The sequence below is a fragment of the Aedes albopictus genome, chromosome 2 (genome assembly GCF_035046485.1).
Source record: "Aedes albopictus strain Foshan chromosome 2, AalbF5, whole genome shotgun sequence".
NCBI lineage: Eukaryota > Metazoa > Arthropoda > Insecta > Diptera > Culicidae > Aedes > Aedes albopictus.
This window is the reverse complement of record NC_085137.1, coordinates 416,585,347-416,606,318: the sequence shown is the minus strand read 5'-3', so window position 1 is coordinate 416,606,318 and position 20,972 is coordinate 416,585,347. Positions and strand designations below refer to the sequence as shown.

The window sequence follows — 20,972 nt, the reverse complement described above, 5'->3', positions numbered from 1 at the left end:
CATGTAAACTTCCAAATGGATTACATTGTAGATGCTCAATACGTTTTCAATGGTCAAACTGAGAACTTAGCGATTAAAAACCCCTTTTTGGAGAGTTACCCTCAATTTTAAGAAAGCTCTCACAATTTTGCAAATTCACCAACGTTTTAGAAATTTTTTCTACGAAATTTAATACAAACACCATCAAGAAGTTAATACCAAACTAGTGCATGAACGCCTCTAGGAAAATACCACAAGTTTTTCTAAAAATACACAAGAACTTAAATAAAAATCTTTCAAATAATTCTTAAAATGTAAATTTCTTGATTTTGCTTTGGCTAACCAAGCCATGTGGGAAATTACACCGTTGAAATTGCTTTGACATCCATGTACACAACAGAACATGTGCTCGATGAACAAATTGAGATTTGAATTATGAAAAGAAATCCGAGTAGGTGAGACTCGAACTCACGACTCCCAATTCGCTAGACGGGCGCTTCTATTCCTTCAAGCTACGGAGTCACTCGACTATCTCCGTCGCCAGCAGGCCTAGAACTGAACTCGATTCCACAGTCGCACATGGTTATCTTCTTTTCATAATCCAAACCTCCTTCGGATGGGATTAGATGAACATCTAACACATACACTGTAGTGCATATGTATGTCAAAGCGGGAGAGAAAGTTATTTTCAATTGTCGAGAGCTTCGGGCACTGCCTCCCAATCACTTATTGGTATGACAATTAGTGTGCAGTCGGAATTCTTGATTTTTTTAAAATATTTTTACAGCCTCGTTTTTTTTTTATTGGTTTCCAATCAAAACGATGTTAACGATATGCGCCTCCTCAAAAACCTTTTTTTGGTAACTTTATGTTTTAGATTTCTTGAATACTGTTTTATAACCAAGAAATTATTTGCTCATCATGCTGTTGTTGCTCGGTACAGGCCAAATTTTCACTTTTCAAAAAATGTTCAACTAGCTGTCATTTTCCGAAAAGTGCATCAAATATTCTCAAATGTCCACTGTTAGTTGATAAACTAGCTGTACATCAGTGGTCCAAATTTGGAAAAGATCGGACTGTTTTACACAAAGTTAGAAATATTCTAGAAAAAGGTATAATGATCCAATAGCCAACTTTGAGCAAACTCCAAATGCAATGAAATATTGAGCATTAAACTATGAAAAACTTTTGACTTATACTAATTATAGTTCATTTTAATTCCCTATAATTGACTTGAGTATAAATTTGTTTTGAAGGAAAGTAACAAACTTACCGGCAAAAAATTGAAAACGTAATTGGATGCATATTAAAAACTAGATCAATTTACTAGAAAATTATAAAATTAACTCTTGGAATGCATTGTACAAAGCCTGCCAAAAAAGCAAGTCCTGAACTGTCGTAATTCTGCAAAGTGACGTAAGTGACATTGATAGTTTTGGCCCATTTTTTGGTTATTATGCATGAAACTCTTGCTCATCCTCTAAGTTTCTTTCCATAGATGATAGATTACGACTTGATCCTGCATTCTAACACAGCAGGCATACCACAGTGTTATTTTTACACCAGATATTATATAAAGACTGCCCCAGAAAGTATGGACGCACCTAGTCTTCAGTTGTCTGGGCCTGATCGATGGTTCTTGTTTCGGGCTTCATTTTGGCAGTTTCTGCTTACTATAGGATCGAAAATTCAAACGTTCTTTGCCACGATGAACATTGGAATTCGAAATGGTAACTTTTTTGATCATACCCCGCTTTGTGTGAGTTAGAAGGTTTTTTCTTGTGCTCGAACACCTTCTTTATTTGTTTTTACAAACGAGGGTTAGCAGGGTCTTTATTTTTTACCCAATTTTTACCTATGCTTAAATGTGTTATCCCCACCGTGGATGATGGTTGCTGTTTGCACAATTTTCTCACTTACTCCCACCATATTTTGTTCATTTCCTAAGTGACCTTTCAAACTCTGTACATCGTTTGTGCACATTTTTTCGATGATGTTCCGCTGAAGGTTCATGTATTTTAAAACAAATTGTTGGAATTGCAAAAACCGCTATACAAATGTTGAGAAAATAGGTTGACCAACAGGATGTTGCTTTCAAAAAGAATTTGTCATCAATAATTTTGAAATGCCAGTATTTTCTTACTGTGTCCATACTTTCTGGACCGGTCTTTATAATATACCAAAAAATATCGACATTTTAAATGGCGCTTACGTCACTTTGCAGAAATACAGTGAAACGGTACAGTTGCGATCCATGATTGCTGTTTGTGATACATCAGCAACGAACGTATGACTTCACAGGAAAAGCATGTCATAATTTGATGGACGCTCTGATTGTACTTAAAGGCGGTCCTAAACTACAACATCTTTTAAATGTAAGCTTTTAATTAACTATGATGGTTATGATGGTTCAATAATAATTATATTTCAGGCATTAAAACTCTACAAAGACATCTACAGAACGTGTTTCATAGATAAATTGGATCCAGACTATACCACGTTGAAGGCTAGATTTGAAGCGATACGGGAGACCCTTAATTTGCCGATTATCTCAAAGTTACATATTTTGCAGTTCCACGTAAAGCAGTTCTTAGAATACACTGGGAAATCTCTTGATATGTTCAGAGAGCAAGCTACTGAGAGCGTTCCCAGCGATTTTGCCGAAACATGGAGGAGATTTTGTACGTCCAAGGCATCGAAATCCTATTTCATCCAACTATTGAATGATGTGATTGACTACAATAGAGGACATTTGAAATGATTTCAATTATTTGTATTAAATGGTAACAGTTTATTTGCCATAAATACTGTAAAAACCTATGAATTTAGGATTATAAATTCAATTCACGATAACTTTTGATTTCATATATGCAATGTTCTCAAATTTTCACTAAGAATGCTCGAATACCATACGTTTCGAGTGTTGAATTCCAAATTTATGAGGGACATGTCGATGGCCACGATCGTGATACAACCACGATTGAATATTAATAGTTCAAAGAGAATTTCATTGGAAATCGCCCTAAAATTTCAAATCGCTCAAACTATCAAATCCATCGATGAAACATTTCCAAAGTTTCAGAGTTGATACCTGGATACTATATCTGGTGGGCGCTTAGATGGCCATTTTATTTTGTTAATAACGGTTTTTGACACCCCTCTTTCAAATTTTTTAGTTAAAAATAAGTAACAATAACAATAACGGTTTTAGACACACCGTGAGCCATGGGTCAGCTGCACTCAGGGGGGGAAGAGCAATTGACGAAATAGCCGGGCTGGAATTGAACCCATGACCATCTGCTTATAAAGCAAACGTGTGACCAATTACCACGGGCCCCGACAGCTATCGGATAATTATATCTTTTTTTCTGGAATCTTTCTAACTTCGAAAATATTTGCCGCACTTTTCGAGAAGTTACATCGTTTTGTCTATCCCCTTTACATACATGCATCTGTCTTAAACAGATCTTCGAGCATTCGTGCTGTTTGACATTTTTTCAGGTTTTAAGGCTAGTGGGGTTATATTTTATTGTTTATTCATATTTTCCTAAAATTTTATTGATTTTTCCAAAAAAATAGTCCTTTCTGATATTTGCTGTAATACTGTTTTTTTTTTTTAAATTTGGGGCCTTCCCATAAACTATGTAGACTCTAAGTGCCTAAGTCTATCTATGCAAATAATCGAAATTGTGTATGAATCTCCTAAAATGAGTCTTCGACGTCTTCGTAGTTTATGTATAGTGCCTTTATGCTACAAATTTCTCAAGGAAAGCAACCAATTTAAAATATTATCACAGCTTTGTAAACACAAAAAAAAAAAAGAAATATTCTCACCAGTAAGGAGAACATGTTCTGCATCGTAACGACGTATCGTCAAAAGTTAGTCCCACTATTCTGTTATACTTGTAACTATCGTCGTTGGGGGTGACAATGGGTCAGCGAAGCGAGATTGGGTCAAAACATAGCTGAAACATCTCATCAAATATTGTGAATATCAATTGGCCAGATTCAAAGTGATATCTGTCGTTTCTGTAATACGGAACGTGAAACTTCGGAACATCTGCTTTTCAGATATAGTGCTTAATATACGCGCAGGCAAAGATTTCTAAATAGTGGTTGCTTGCAACCCAGTGAGATCTGGTCTGCAGAACCTGGGAAGGTCTTGGGGTTTATAAACTCCATTGCAACTGACAGGGAGACAACACGTCGTGGCAGAAGCTGATTACTTGACACATGGTAATAAACTAGCTAGATACGAAAATCAAATAGAAATACACTAGAACTCAAATGGCACAGTAGTCATTTTTCTTATTTAATTATTATAATAACATTAATTGTAATAATTGACTATTTTTAAGTATCCATCTTGTAGAGGATCTTTTGTTATGGTAAACAAAATTTATTTGACACTTCTAGAACCGCTACTGACGCCGTAAGGGCGTGGCAAACTAGATGTTAGTCACACGAACAGTCGCGACATTGGACTTCTGTGGCTAGTTATTCTAATGAATATCACAACGGGACAAGCCACAAAAGTTCAGCTAATTGAACGCAGTGGCTTAAGCTCCCCAGCAGGGGAGGAAAAAAAAGCGAATATCGAGTAAAAAACTTTATTAGTAATAGTTAATTTTTAATAAATCAGTTTGAAAATAAGGTCATTTTAAAATGCCACTTTTAAGGCTCATGAAACTTCACACTTTTAGGTTGATTGATAATTTTGAGAATCTAAAACTCTTTTGCATTATCTATCTATCTATGTATTTAATAGGAGGAATAAGAATTAGGTTAGTTGTTTAAGATGTTTCGATTTATAAGTACTGGATAAACTCTAGTGGTCTCAACTTATGGAGTCATTTAAAAGGGGAAGCCCTTATTCTATAGTTTTTGGTTCAATAAATGAAATGAAATGAAATGAAATATATAAAAATGAGTTTGAAGTTCCTTTGGGGCAACAAAGCTCAAGAACGGATGAGCCGATCCGCATGACTCTTGCACAGTTCGGTTCGTATTTGTGGTGGCTGTGCTTAAAACTAGAAAAAGTAACGAAAATCAACTAAAAAAATAAGAAAATTGATAAAATACTAATCTTTCATGAGCCGGGAAGAAATTCAACACGATCGAAATGAAACCAATCTAGAGTGTGGCGCTGCTATAAGTAGAACAGTTGTTAAACCACCACAGCTGGCAAGACAAAGTTTGCCGGGACAGCTAGTATAATATATTATCGGTAAGTAGTATAAGCCTTGTCCGGAACGATGTAAGGGGATCGACTGTGATTGGTATTATGCAAGCGGGGATTTTCGGCTTCCAGTCTCTATGTTATCATAAACGGATATTGGTTCAACACCTGACGTTTCGGTCACATATATTGTGCCTTTTTCAAAGGATAGATACAATCCCTCCGTTTACTCGTGAGGTTATGTATGTTTTAAACATAGTCGCACGTCTTCACTTCAGTGGTTGAGTTCGTTGGTTGGCGCACTTTTTCAAATCGATCAGTATCGATCTGTTTTACCTCCTACGATCTACCTCTTGCCGGCGGCGTCACTTTCGCGCCAGATTTCGATTCGAAATCTGGCGCGAAAGTGACGCCGCCGGCAAGAGGTAGATCGTAGGAGGTAAAACAGATCGATACTGATCGATTTGAAAAAGTGCGCCAACCAACGAACTCAACCACTGAAGTGAAGACGTGCGACTATGTTTAAAACATACATAACCTCACGAGTAAACGGAGGGATTGTATCTATCCTTTGAAAAAGGCACAATATATGTGACCGAAACGTCAGGTGTTGAACCAATATCCGTTTATGATAACATAGAGACTGGAAGCCGAAAATCCCCGCTTGCACTTGTCCGGAACTTTATCAACTTGCTTTATTGTCAATGCGGAACAAATTCGGTTCCCTTGACCCATTCTCACCCCCTCAAGGGAGTGAGAATGGGGCAATTTTCATACACTTGAAGTTTTAGGGAAAATTGACTAACTCTAAATATTTTTTCATCATTGTTACATGCATTATCAAAGATCACGTTCCAGTGATCAATGGACTTTTTCATGCAAAGAAGCAAAAGTTATTGAACAATTAATGTAAAAGTATGCATTTTTGACCAATCCTCACCCCCAACGACGGTACTCCCAATTTTTGGAATAACTTAATGCAACAGTTGGTAATACTGTTTTAAGTTACAAAGTTTATGAACATTTGCCCAACACAAAGCGAATACTGGCTACCATGGTTCTTTTTTTTATCTGTATTAACGAGATTTTTAGCCCTAGGATAGTTCATCTCGGGACCCACGCTTTACTTCCCTTTCGAAGGAAGAACTCACATTTTGCAAGTTTGTCGGGAGTGGGATTCGATCCCAGGTCCTTGGCGTGATAGTCAAGTGTTCTAACCATCACACCAGGTCCACTCCACTACTATGGTTTGATATCGACCTGCTTCGAGGTATATTTGTCCATGTGTACTGAGGACCTTATTATTTCAACTCTTATAATAATAATGATCACATCAACAAGCGTAAAGTTTCTCATCGTGATGCACAACAATCCAACAGCACCAACCGTTTGTAGAATAGTCAACATTAAAATGTAGATAATCTAAATTAATCCAATGAATGTGTGTATATTTCTCCTTTCTCTCCGATTGGCCACCGAAACCTGCCAAAATTCACAACCAAAATTCAAACAAACCCAACTCAAACTCAACAACGGCACAACCTTCTACCTTCGCTGCACCGTCTATCTGAAACTGAATCTATGATAAACCGAACCAAAAACCACCCTAAAATACCACACGCCCCACGTACACTGTTCCACAACACGTGAAATTCGGGAACTTCGCACATCACTCTGGCTCACCAACTGGCAACGGGCGGTCTCGCCCACGACATCGACACCATCTCACCAACAACCACTGAATCCACCTACTGCGCGGTCCAATCGGCGAAATAATCGTCTAATTGTGCCCTTCCTCCAAAATAACAGAGTTTCGAGCAGGTAAACCACCGTCAAAGCCACACGGTTTTCGATCTTTCTTTACTCTCTACAAAGTTCTATACTTTGCTCTTTCGATTTCAAAGTTAATCCAATTTCACCTAATCTATATTATACTGTACAAACTAACCGAGCCCACCTGCCTAGGCCTTAATAATCACTGAATGCACCATATAGGATAGAGTTAGTGATGCTTGAGTTGTTGAGCAGATATTGATGTGAAGGACGAAGAAAGCTTCTTAGGGAAATGCAATTATCTTATGTTTATTTTCAATTATACGTTGCAAAGATGGCATATGTTTGTAGCCTGTAGAGAACTAGTTACAAAATAGTTTTGAACTGCTAGATAATGTGTTATACCTTAGACGTGGCGCTGCTAACGCTATTGCTTGATTTTTTAAATAAAGCTCAGTGTTGCCAAATTGACGGTTCCAAAAAGGTAGATCCTTAATTCGCAGTAAATAAGTCTGGCAACACTGACATTACATATATATGTAAAAATTATACAACCAATTTTCCTACAGTCACTTAGCTGCATTCTAATCCCCACTGTTCCCGCCCCGCGTATTGCAGGAAGTCGGCGAGGACTCCAAGCTGGCCCGTAGCTTCGATCGGATACGATCGATCGTGCGGAAGCGACGAAACGCCAGCAAGGAGAAGAACGAGAACGACACCAACACGCGGTTGGAGAAGTTGGTCAACGAGATCGTGATCAAGCAGAGGGAGGAAAAGAAAAAGCATACGGCCGCACTGGTGGCCTCGAAGGATCAAACCATTGTGCTGCCCCCGACGGAGTTCCGACCCATCCAGGGTGGGCCAATTTACAGCCCGAGCTATCAGGTGAGTTGTGTTTGGGTGGATCCAACTTGACCTGTATCAGGTATCAGTAGGTCGGCTCTAGAGGCACGTTCTCCTCCATTTGGGAAATTTGTGCCATCGCCATGAACACGAGCCTATTCATCATTTACCTGACGGAAAAGGGAAGGAAAAAGGATAGGAGATGGGAAAGGACAGGTAAGGGAATAGGATCGTCATACTCGCAAAAGCGTACCACAATGGGTTCACATAGCGTCCTGAAAAGGACACTGTAATAACGCATAAGCGTGCCACAATGGGTTCGAACAGCGCCCTGAGAAGGGCACTGTGATAATGCATAAAGCGTAAAGAGAGCCTATAGCTCTTTACCACAGCGGGTCAAGAACAACAGAACGTCCTGAAGATTCAGGTTTCTGAAGTCAGTTTCACTTAATAAGTGTTTCCCGAGTACTCGGAAACGCAATTGCGCAAAAGCTGGACAGTTACATATTAAATGATACGAAGTTCCATAATCGGATTCACAGCTATCACATGCAAATGAATCAGCTTGCTGAATATTCGCCATGTGATAACTGAGTCGGCAGTGGCCAGTCAATGCTTTGACCAGCATGCTGCAATTCTGCTTTGACAGATTTGTTAGATACTTTGCCACCCGTAGAGATGGCTCAGCACTATACAATTTGGTTTGACGACATGACTCCAAACTATTCCAATATTGTCTGTGTTGAGTGACAGCCCAGGTGTGAATCTGAAGCTTAATCCAACACTTCGATATCGGAATAGCTGGCTCAGGGCCAATGAAGTCATGTGATGCTCCAGAGCGAGCTAACTCATCAGCCAATTCATTTCCAGCGATGGAAGAATGGCCAGGTACCCATACAAGGTGAACAACGTTTGCTGAATTCAGCTCCTCAATTTGAGTTCGACAAGCGATAACTATCTTCGACCTGGAGTTGGCCGAAGCAAGTGCTTTAATAGCAGCCTGGCTATCTGAACAGAAGTATATTACTTTGCCCATTACGTGCTGCTGAAGTGCTGATTGCACTCCGCACATAAGAGCAAAGATTTCGGCCTGAAAAACGGTGCAGTATCTGCCAAGTGAATAAGACTGATACAGCCTTAGTTCACGAGAATAAACACCAGCACCTGCTCGACCTTCGAGAAGGGAGCCATCAGTGTAACATACGATGCCGTCTGAAATACTTCTCTCCAGATAACCAGATGTCCACTCTTCCCGGGAAGGGAATTTCGTGGAAAATGTCCTATATGGAAAATTACAAGCAATTGTAAGATCACTTGGAGCAAGGACAACTTTGTCCCAATTCACCAAAAGTGGAAACAACGAGGTGTGTGTTGAACTGCGGTTCACAGGAGTTTCCTCTAGTAAACCGAGTACCCATAGACGGTAAGTGCAAGAAAGTGCTTCTTGTTTGAGATGAATGTGTAGTGGGACAACGTCAAAGAGAACTTCGAGCGCTGCCGTGGGAGTTGAAGAGAACGCTCCAGACATCGCCATTAAGCACATCCTTTGGAGATGGCCTAACTTTGATTGGACCGTTCTCACTTCGCCCTTTTGCCACCACACAAGACATCCATAGGCCAATATTGGCCGAACAACAGTTGTGTAGATCCATTTGATATACTTGGGTTTTAGACCCCAAGTTGTACCAAAGGTTCGCCGGCATTGCCCGAAGGCCATACAAGCTTTCTTGATTCTGAACTCAACATGAGGTGTCCAGGAAAGCTTGGAATCAACTTGACCTGTACAAATCCCTTTAAAATTTATTCAAAAGCTTTATCGTATCAACATTCAATACGAAATCACAGACAACAGACGTAACACATGCGATATTTCCATCGACCACGCTTTTAACCATCATTTCAAATCTTCATAGTTGTGGCTTTCACAACCAGAGGTGCGCACATAATTTTTCTTTGCGTTTGACGTTTCACACTAGCGCCTTCTGCTGACGATATTTCACTACGCAGTGTTTCGTGAAACACGGCCGATGGATTTTCACGAAAATTTGTCTAGGTGTTACGTCTGTTTGTCTGTGACAAAACTATTCAATATTAATTCCAAGCACATAACAAACTAATCCAAGCAATTCATTAGCTAAGAAACCAAATCCAAAGCCAATATGAATCAAATCCAATTGCATTGACTTCGAATTTGCAATAATTGAATATAGTAATCCTCCGAAACGTTTTGAAACGCACTGAAATTCCTCTTAAAATGTTCTTGGAATCTTCGGAAACCACTTGAAAACAACCAAAAACCCTTGGAAACAGGGGATCGTCTTGAAATGCCTTGAAATCCCGCTGAATATCTCTAAAACCTCCTTGAAAACAGCCTGAAACCCTCCTCTTGAAACCCCTCGAAACTCTCTTGGAATCAGTCTGGAACCCCTGAACTCCAGATCCTTTTTGAATCTTCGGAAACCCCCTCAAAAACCCCTGAAACGTCTTGAAGTGCCATGAAACTGGGGGGAGCGACAATAGTTTTGCAAAGCCGAAAAACTCAAAAAAAAAACGAAAAAAAGTTGAAAAAAAAACGGTAAAACCCGCAAAACTTTTGCGGATTTTAGCAATTTTTTTGGGCTTTTTTCAGCTTTTTTTAAGGTTTTTTGACTTGGCAAAACTAGTGTCGCTCCCCCTGCTTGAAACACATCCCTCTTTAAATCCTTTGAAACTCATTTACAACTAACTGAAACCTCCTGAAACATTCTGAAACTCCCAAAAACCTTTCAGAAACCATCTGAAACGTCTAGTCCCTTAATAGCCCCCTAAAAACCCCTTAAAACCCCTCCAGAAACATCTTGAAATCCGAGGCGAACCAGCCTAGGACTGAAAGCCTCGTGAATAAAGCTAATAATAATAAACATCTTGAAATAATCATAAACTCTACTGACAAATCCCTGAACCTCCGTGAAAGCATACTAAACCCCCTAATCACCACTTCCAAACCCCTGATACCACCTAAATCCCCTGCAACGCCTTTAAATCCCTTGGAATATCTCATGATGCTTCCTTGAAAGCTTTCTCGAAGATCCCCCGAAAACTCTATAGAAACCCACCTGAAACGTCTTGAAATTCCTTTGAAGCATCCCTAAATCACAGAAGCCTCAGAACTCCTTCTGAAACTCCCTTGCTTGATACTTGATGAGCTACTCGAAGCGGTCGAAGCGGTGCGAACGACGGATTCGCCACCACTGGCACTGGTCTCGGTCCTGGGCCAATCGCTTCTAGTCGCCCTGAACAATGAGAGTCCTTAGGACCACCTCAACTGCAAAAAGTCAACGGGTGCTTGACCTTCTCCGAAGCCGACGACCCGTTCCTGGTTCTCTGCAAACGGTTTTAGCTTGTCGTTCCTCCGGCATACGAGCTACGTGCGTAACCCACTGCAGCGTGCCGTGTTTTTTTTCGCTTCCATCTCATATCCATCTCCTAATATACTTGATACAAAGGAAAAAAAAAACTTTTTGTAGTGTATTTTGTGTGGCCAAGATTTTGTCATTGTCGCTTGTGTCACTTCGCAGGATTACGGCTGTCCAGATATCATCGCGTCATCCAGTTTACAGTCGATTATTGTTCGCAGACTTCAAAGGCTCTCCGATCAACTTCTTTCAACGTCCAAGGTTCTTTGCCGTATAAATCTGGTTTCGCAGACCACAATCCGTCTTCTCACCTCGCGGGAAATACGAACACAATTATCGCTCGTCACTTCAATACCAAGATAAACAAAATCGTCCACAACATCAATCTCTTCATCACCTAGTTCCACTTCGCCACCTTTACCACGGCCGAACCGACGTTGACCACCAACAATCATGAACTTGGTCCTTGTGGTGTTAATCGTAAGTTCAATCCTCTCAGTATCCCTCTCAAAAGGTTTGAACGCCTTTTCTACAGCCTGACAGTTGATCCCGATGATGTCAATATCGTCTGCATAGCCCAGGAATCAGTCAAAACAGCTTCGTCGGAAAACCATGTTCGACCATAATCTGCCATAATTCGTTTCTAATCACTGAATCGTATGCTGCATTGTAATCAATAAACAGATGATGGGTCTGGAAGTTGTACTTCCGAAATTTATCGAGAATCTGTGGTAGGATGTACATCTGATCCGTCATTGTTCGGTCCTCACGAAACCCTTCTTGATATTTGCCGACGAAGGGCTCCTCAATCGGCTCCTCAATGTTGAACAGATTTCCGGACAAAATCTTATACGCTGAATTCAGAAGTGTTATTCCTCTGTAGTTCGCCCACTCCATTCGATGGTTGTTTAAAGGGAAAATGAGACCATCGAATCAACTAACAGTCAGTTCTTGCACTTTTCATATCTTCAATAGAGTTGACGTACCAGGAGGCATCAGAGGCGTTTAAAGGGGTTTCAGGGCCTTCTGAGGTGGCTTCAGGCTTCAGAGGGTCTTAGTGGCGCTCCATGGATTCCAGGGGAGCCCCAGCGGATCTCAGGTGATTTATGAGGTCTTACAGACGGACACTTCAATGGATTTAAAGGGGATTCAGGTGGTTACCTGGGGGTCTCAGTGGAGTTTCAAAGAGTTTCAGGGGCTTCCAGGGGGTTTCAGGTAGTGCGCCGTACAGTTCATTTTACTACTATCGTCGTAATGCTTACTGTCATGGCTAATGTTGCAAACTATCGTCACACATTACGTTCATGGTATATTCGATGCAATAATGTTGTTTGTCTTGAATACTGCATATGTTTGTAGCACAAATCAAGATGCTGGGAGTGTGAAATGGCGGTTTCGCAATGTAGACCTAGAGTTCCAGTTGGTTTAAAAACTGCAAAACAAAATTATGCGGGTAACTCGAGAACCTGAAGTGTGAAAACGTGGCGAAATTGATTTTCGGAGCAGGTTTCAGGGGTCTGACAGGGGTTTTCGAAGGCATGGTAGAGAGAATCTGGCAGTTTTCGAAGGGTTTTTGAGACGTCATTTGTGGTTTCGGAGGGTCTCAGGTTTGTAACATGGGGTCCGAGGGGGTTTTAGAGGGATTTTGAAGGCATTCAACGAAGTTGCAGAGCATTTTCAGCTGACTACAGAGGCGTTACGCAGGGGTTCTCGGTGGTTTCGGAGGTCTCAGGCGCGTTATATGGGGTACGAGGGAGGTTTATAAGGATTTCGAAGGCATCCTAGGAAGTTTGAGAGAATTTTCAGAGACCCCTTCAAAAAACCCTTGCGATCCCAAACTGAAATGCCCCGAAACACCCCATTGAACCGCTCTTGAAATTATATCACATCATATTTGATTTTAAATCTCCTGAAACCCCTTAGATTGCATTTGAAAGCCTCCCCTGAAAACCCCTTGAAACGCCCCTGAAATGCTATCAAACACTCATTAAGCCTCTAGGAATGCCCATAACACGTTCCTAAAACCCCCGAAACCCCTCGTAACGCCTTCTAAAGGCTTATTAGACTCCCCCACCCTGAATTACCATTAAAGTCCCTTGAAACGCCCCTTGAAACCTTTTTAATACTATCAAAATGCTCCTGAAATCACCGTAATCACATTAAAACACCATCGAAACCTGGCGAAACGCCCTCAAAAGGCTTCTGAAACTCTCTGAAACAACCCCTTGTAACGTCTCTGAAGCCCTTGGTACTCCCTTTCCAGGCGCTTTGTGAACGTCCTGGAAACCCTTTTGGCCCCATCTCAAATGCCAAGAAGCAAGACCTGTTCTCGCGGACTAGACTCCCTCATAAACGCCCTTTGCCCTTTTAAATTTATGCACATGGGGTGTATGTCATTTAGTACTAGATCTATTATTGTGCCCGGAAATATAATTGAAAACAAATATTTCAGTAACAACTGTTCAACAATTACCTTAAAATTGACAAATTACCTTAAAATAATACAAAACCAATCCCAAGCATATAAAAATTCGATTATTAACCTGTTAGCGCAAGGTAGAAGGAAAACACAGTCTTTTAGTTGCCAAAATGTGCAACTTTGAAGCTGCAAGAATATTTTATTAATAGTACATGTTACATACAAACATTATTAAATTTACTTACATTTCTGTTTAAACCAACTATCAATCTACTCGAAGTTTAACACTAATATGAACTCAATCTAAACTCCATAAAAATTCAAGCTATTTTTCATGAAAGAATAATCACAACAATCTTTATATTTCATCCCCTATAGGAATCCCTATCGCAACGGGCTCCATCGGACCAGCTGTGTTACGACATTCCCCTAAAAGACCGACCCCTGCGAACCATCTCCGGTAGCCAGGAAACGGTGTCCCAAATGGACGATCGCCAGCTGCCGGACGATGACCGCCAACCACCGCAGATGACCGAAGTGGAACGAAAGATCCTGCAGCAAATGTCTTCCGGTTTCGGCACCCAGCAGAGCAAGGACGAGCCCACGGTGACCGATTCGCTCGAAATGCGTTCCCTCAATCCACTCAATTCTTCCGAGATCGACCCAAACGAACAGTCGATCCACATATCGGACTCGCAACCGTACGACGAAGCGTACCTGCAGTACCAAAAGAGCCTGCTGAACCGATCGCCAAGCTATCGGAAATCGCTGGACAAGACTTCGTCGCGTACTTCCAGTGCCCACTCGTTGGCCACCTCGCTGGCCAAGTGCCATTCGCCGCTGGTGCAGGAAGTCCTGAACGCCGGTTCGACGTACCTACGCAATAGCAATATCTCGCTCATTCAAACGCCAACGCCGGTACCTAGACGTGAAGATAATCATTTTTTAGTAGCCGATAGGAAAAGTAGTTTAGACAAATCGATCACGGCGTCCCCGCCGCAACCGATCAGCCAACAACGTTCGCCAAGTACCAGCAGTAGCATGCGCAAGGCGGTGCTGGCCGCCAACCGTTTCTCTGACCAATCGCTCAATACGCTCTCGATCGACCACGACGAGTTGATCAATCAGATGAATCTGAAGGACGAACTGCTCAACTGCGAGCAGAAGGAGTTGTTTCAGTTCCTCAACGACGAGGTTGACAATAGTAACAATTATTTTAGTGATACGGTAGGTTACGGTAGTGCGGTAGTGGATGCAGACACGGAAAGTCTGCTGTTGAGTTCCAAGAAGGACGACCTTATCTATTCCCCGGATCGAAAGGTCTCCAACGGTAGCCTAAAGTCTAATTTAAGTAGTATATCCAATTCGATCTTTCAAGCGTTGGAGAACCGCCGAGGGGGTAGCATATCGGGTTCAGTGGATAAACCACGGCCAACGATCGCTGTGGACAACGGTAGTCTACGATCGCGGAGGGACAGCGACGATAAAGAACCGTTGGTTAAGGCTTCCGAGTTTGACGATATCATTCATAGTTTCGACACGGAGTTAAAGAGCTTAAAGTCTCTCTCGTTGGGCCGAAGCCATTCACAGACCGACGCGCCCGTTTCACCGGAGCGTGAACGAAGGAACTCCAATTCATGTCCCATAATGCCTGGGGTCGAAGAGGTAGTTCGCCTGCGAAGGCCCAGGTCAAGTATCGCCTGCAATTATAGGAGTAGTAGTGCTGATAACAATAATACAAATGGCAATAAAATTAGTGATAATGATAATAACAACAGTAATACGTGTAACAATAATAATCCTAGGATTAGTACCGGAAACGATAGTAATAGCAGTAACACCGATAGCAATACCCAGCGCAGTGAGACGTCCAAACGGCGCAGTTTGGAGAAGCAGCGCAACATCACCGACGAGGAGTTTAACATGGGTGTAGAGATAAAGAAACTCTGTGATCAACTGCAGGCGCCATTCGCCACTCCCACCGTTGTGAAGGATCAACCTGTCAGCAGTAGTGGGAATGGGCCCTCAACGTTAACGCCCTTTACGGGTCTCTCAGTCAGCGGTGGCAACAATATGAACTCAATCCCTATCGTGTTCCGACGAAAAAATGACTTCCACAGTAGCTTCGATCGAATAAAACGACTCAGTCTGATCGAACGAGTCGAAGAGTGCAACGAAGACGAAAAAGCGATCGCTCAGCCACCGAAGGCATCCAGCGAAATACTTCCACGGAAGCAACTATCCAAAGACTGCCTGGAGACACTGTCTCTGAAAAGTAGCTACAGCATAGAAAACGGCGACAAACCGCTGGACGATAGTAGTAAGAAAATCGGAATAAGTCTGGAGGAATTCCAGCGCAACATTGCCCAGGAGAGCAGTTCCGAACCGCCAGCGATCAGGCAACCGCCGAAAAAGACGGTCACCTACAGTGAGACATCGCGACAGAACAGTTCGCAGCAAGCGACACCCAAACGGACCCCTTTCAAGACCTACGAATCCGACGCTCCACGTAAGTATTTTTATCGGGAAAGTTTCAAAGTGATGTACAGGGAACAGAACGACCCTTACATGAATTTGATTTTTGTAAGTTGTCTGATTTAAAAATAGCACTGACTGTGTCGATACCAATAAGAACCATACATTTACCACAGAATATATGGTAAGTGATAACATTTGAAACACAATGAAACGTACCGTCAGTATACCAGTAGCCACTCATGACCCAATAACCGCTCATTGTTGCAAAAACCAAGTTTTCAAGCATAAATACACTCGTTTCGTTAGACACTATATAACTTCAGGTCTACATTCGAACCAGCAGCCATACCTGCTATACTGAGTAACGTTAGATATTTAACCATGGGAATTGGATCAATCTGAAGTCTACTTGATGTTATAATAAACCTTTGGGACATTCAGGGTCGTCCATACTGTCCTATAATGAAGTCCTTCAAGTCTACAAGAATAACTATGTGCTTTCGCCATAAATAATAGCTTTGCATAATCTGCTGGGATCCATGAAGCTCTTGAAATCTCAAATGTCATTTTTAGAGACACTATAGGGATATTCCAGGTCAGCCAAACTATCTTGGAATTCAGAACATCAGGTCTACACTAGGGTCTACCTACACTCATACCAGTAGCCACATCTGATAGATTAAGTAACGTTGCATAATCAATCGCAGTTACTGGACGAACATGAAGTCTACTATATATTATTATGAACCTTTGGGACATTTAGGGTCGTCCAAACTGTCCTGAAGTTTAACTCTTGACAGTAACAGTAGTTATTCTCACAGTGAACTGTACCATTACACATCCAACTGTAATCTGTAACCCCCCTGCCATTTAATAGGTCATTCCAAGATAGCTTTGAAATATTCCAGATCAACCAAACTATATCGGAGACCACATGTGATAATAGCTTTTGCCAGTACGTAAGGTAGTGTTACATTCACTGTAGTTCGAGGAACAATAAGCGTCGTTATATATTTTTTTGGACATTATTAGCCATACTGTTATGGAGTTTAGTTTTATAAAAAAAAACCCGGATTAATCCACCTAGTGGTGATAGTGCCTTTCTCGTTGAATATGTACTCATGATCTTTCCGTCGACGTAAGCATCCTGAAGCCTGTGAATAATTTATTTGTGAATGCAAGAATCCAAGCCATAATCGAGTTACTGATGGCACATATTTCCGGTGTTATGTTCAATGTATAGGCAGAGCTGAAAAATATCAGACCTCTTAGTTGACTGCGTGGCCATCTTTACTATTACTGGAATACCATCAATACCAAGACGAGAAGAACTAGCTTAAATATAATTTATTTCACAACCAAAATTCACTATACAGTCTTCGATAAACTTTTTCCTGCACACTTCAGACTATATTTCATTATCATTGGTTACTAAATTCAAAAAAATTGACCAAAAAATGGAAGCATGTGAAATTGTTCGTACTGAAGGAGCAATCAGTCGGATCGGAATTTTGCGCAGCAATTTTAGACGCAAAAGGGGATTGAAAAGCTTTGCTCGAGGTTGAAGCGATTAAATTTCAATTTTCTCATGGAACCCCCATTCTACTGTATATTTACACCTCAGCAATATGAGAAGATGTGATTTGATGAGCCTGCATCAGTTTTATCAAGATTTTGTTCTCTTATAACTATTTATCGCTTACATTTTTTATTTTCCCTGTTTTTACCACTTCCTGTGAGATACCCGGAACCGATTCCAAGACTGTACCTATTGTCTCATATATGGTCTGAGACTAGTCTCTTGCTAACTGTTAGACAGGTTTTCTGAAAAGCCGAAAATTAATGTGCATGCATGGATTTGATTAATTTTACATTTTGGTCATTCTGGCGGGACATACAAAACGCGTTCTACCGGTAGACTCTAATGTGATCTGAGACTATTTTTTTGTAAACCGTTCATCAGGTTATCGAAAAAGCCGTGGTTTGATATGTCGCATGCATGGGTTTGGCTCTTATATGCATTTGACCACTTTCAGCAAGACACCCGGAACCGGTTCCGAAATACCACTGGTCCCAGCTTACACAAAGTCTTATATGATGTTGAATTAGATGCTAAAGTGGAGGCCATATACGTACCTGATTCCATTTAACCGCGTGTAAAGTGTATATCGCCTCCACTTTTGCAACCTATCCAACATCATATGCGATCATATGTTGACTGGGGTTGTCTCACTGGTTGCTGTCAGCAAAATCAAATAGCGGCTTTTTCGATAACCTGGTGAACAGTAAGCAGGAAAATAGCCAGCAGAGACTACCGGTGGTGCTCTAGAACCAGTACCGGATGTCCCGCCGGAAGTGGTCAAATGTAAAAATGAACCAAATCCATGCATGCAACACATCAAATCGCGGCTCTTTAGATAACCTGATGAACGGTTAAACCGTTCATCAGGTTATCTAAAGAGCCGCGATTTGATGTGTTGCATGCATGGATTTGGTTCATTTTTACATTTGACCACTTCCGGCGGGACATCCGGTACTGGTTCTAGAGCACCACCGGTAGTCTCTGCTGGCTATTTTCCTGCTTACTGTTCACCAGGTTATCGAAAAAGCCGCTATTTGATGTGTCGCATGCATAGGTTTGGTCAAGGGTTTGGTTCACTTTTATATTGGACCACTTCCGGCGGGACATCCGGAGCCGGTTCCGGAACACAACCGGTAGTCTCTGCTGTGATTGAAGGCCTTTTTCCAGCTTACCGTTCTTTAGGTTATCGGAAAAGCTGCAATTTAATGTGTCGTATGCATGGGTTAGTTCCTATCTACATTTGCCACTTCCGGCGGGACACACGGAACCGGTTCCGGAATATTACTGGTTTTCCTAAATATAGTCTGATTCTATTTTATTGCTAACCGTTCATTAAGTTATCTATAGAGACGCGATTTGATGTGTCGCATGCATGGGTTTGGTTGAATTTTATATTTGGCCACTTCCGGCGGGGCACCCGGAACCGGTTCCGGAACACTACCAGTAGTCTCTGCTGAGTCAAAGACTATTTTCCAGCTCACTGTTCATCAGGTTATCGAAAAATCCGCTATTTGATGTGTCGCATGCATGAATTTTTCTTACTTTTATATTTGGCCACCTCCGGCGGGACATCCGGAACCGATTCCGGAACACTACTGGTTCAGATATGGACTGAGAGTATTTTCCTGCTTACCGTTCGTCAGGTTATCGAAAAAGCCGCGGTCTGATATGTCGCATGCATGGTTTTGTAGCATTTTCATATCTGGCCCCTCCCTGGGGTACCGATCCGGAACACCTAAATGGCCATAACTCCGGAACGGCTGGACCGATCCGAACCATTTTCAATAGGAAACAATGGGACCAGATTCCGCGGCGAATGAACCGTCGGTCATAAAAATCTGTTGAGGTTTACTGCCAAAAAGTGATGTGAGTTTATTTTGTACACACACATACTCACACACACACATACACACACACACACATACATACACACACACATACATACACACACACAGACATCACCTCAATTCGTCGAGCTGAGTTGATTGGTATATGTGACTCGACCCTCCGAGCCTTCTATCAAAAAGTCATTTTTGGAGTGAACATATAGCCGCAGACAGACGTTCTAGCTCGAACAAATTTATTCAAATTTTCTATGTAAATTTTCACTAGCGACACCTAGGCAACCGATTGCCACAGTGCAGTCGCGTTCAGTTGACAGTTTGAGAAACCACGTGCTTCCAGCCGCTTACTTACCACCCAATTCACCACCCACCGAAAAATAAAATCAAAACAAACACAGTCAAAATCATTCCTACATCTGCGTCACATTCACAAAGATTTCCCAATGCGAGTGAAGTTCATCCAAATGCAGTTTTATTCAAGCAAATCTATGTGAAACAAAAGTAATAATGTTTACAATATTTTACAAGAGTCCTGCGCTAATTTGTGCAAAAGATTTTAGACATTAAATAAATGTCATTTACTCTGCACAAATTATGTGGAAACATTATTAGCGTGCAACACGTGCGGTCTTCCCGCCATCCGGCTGGAAGACGACCGTGGTGACAGTTGTTGGTCGCAACGCACATGTGAGGCAGCGATTGAATATGAACGTCGCTAACGCCATCTGTTCGCTGATTGCCACTTGGCAATTTGTGGCGGCCATGTTTTTTACACAAGCTGCTGAGTCAAACTTGAACGTCTGTCTGCGATATAGCCTTTCCAGTACACTTAGTGTACGAGAAAGGCAAAAACTACTGTAACATGAGGTGAGGTGATTCCGTTTTAGGTAGTAACCTTACACAACCAAATAGGATCCAAGAAGCTCTCACAGGTCACTTTGTGAAATATTTGTGATAATTTAAGTCATCCAATCTTTCATTGAGTTCGCAACTTTATATCTACACTTGCAACGCTAGCCTAAATAATGATACATAATGAACCATATTTACTAATATTCTTCAAAGACTAGTAGGTAATGTTTTGTACCTTTGAAACATCTGTGCTATAAAAAGTTACGTTACCTATCCTGACCCACCCAGATCCGTGAACTTCTGTAAAGGTAGAGCTATTCCAAAATACCTTTGAGATATGTTATATTGTTATATACGTCTGGATTAGCTTCTGAAAATTAGAATGTTTATTGCAGTCTCCAAGGATAGATGACGAACAAATAACTTAACTATGACTTGCTAACATCTCCCTCCTTAAAAGAAACTGTAGTGTTTGAAAAATGCAGGAAATCTTCGTGTTCGGGTTTCCTTTACAACAGTTGACGGTCCAGGGCTATCCACAACATTTGCTGATGCTGGCGATGATGAAGCTGCTGTTGAATCACGATACTCCTCTAATTCAACTGGATTGATGACTTGCCTTTCCGGG

The 20,972-nt window shown here is 41.4% G+C and overlaps 1 protein-coding gene across 1 annotated transcript in view; it reads left to right on the top strand.

Moving 5' to 3' along the window:
• LOC109426789 (sodium channel protein 60E) overlaps positions 1–20,972 on the top strand; it is an 820,640-nt gene that overhangs the window by 775,260 nt on the left and 24,408 nt on the right. Inside the window, exons 22-23 of the mRNA XM_062853525.1 lie at positions 7,550–7,816; positions 13,967–16,097. Coding sequence (XP_062709509.1) covers positions 7,550–7,816; positions 13,967–16,097 — 2,398 coding nt within the window. The remainder of the gene's footprint in view (positions 1–7,549; positions 7,817–13,966; positions 16,098–20,972) is intronic.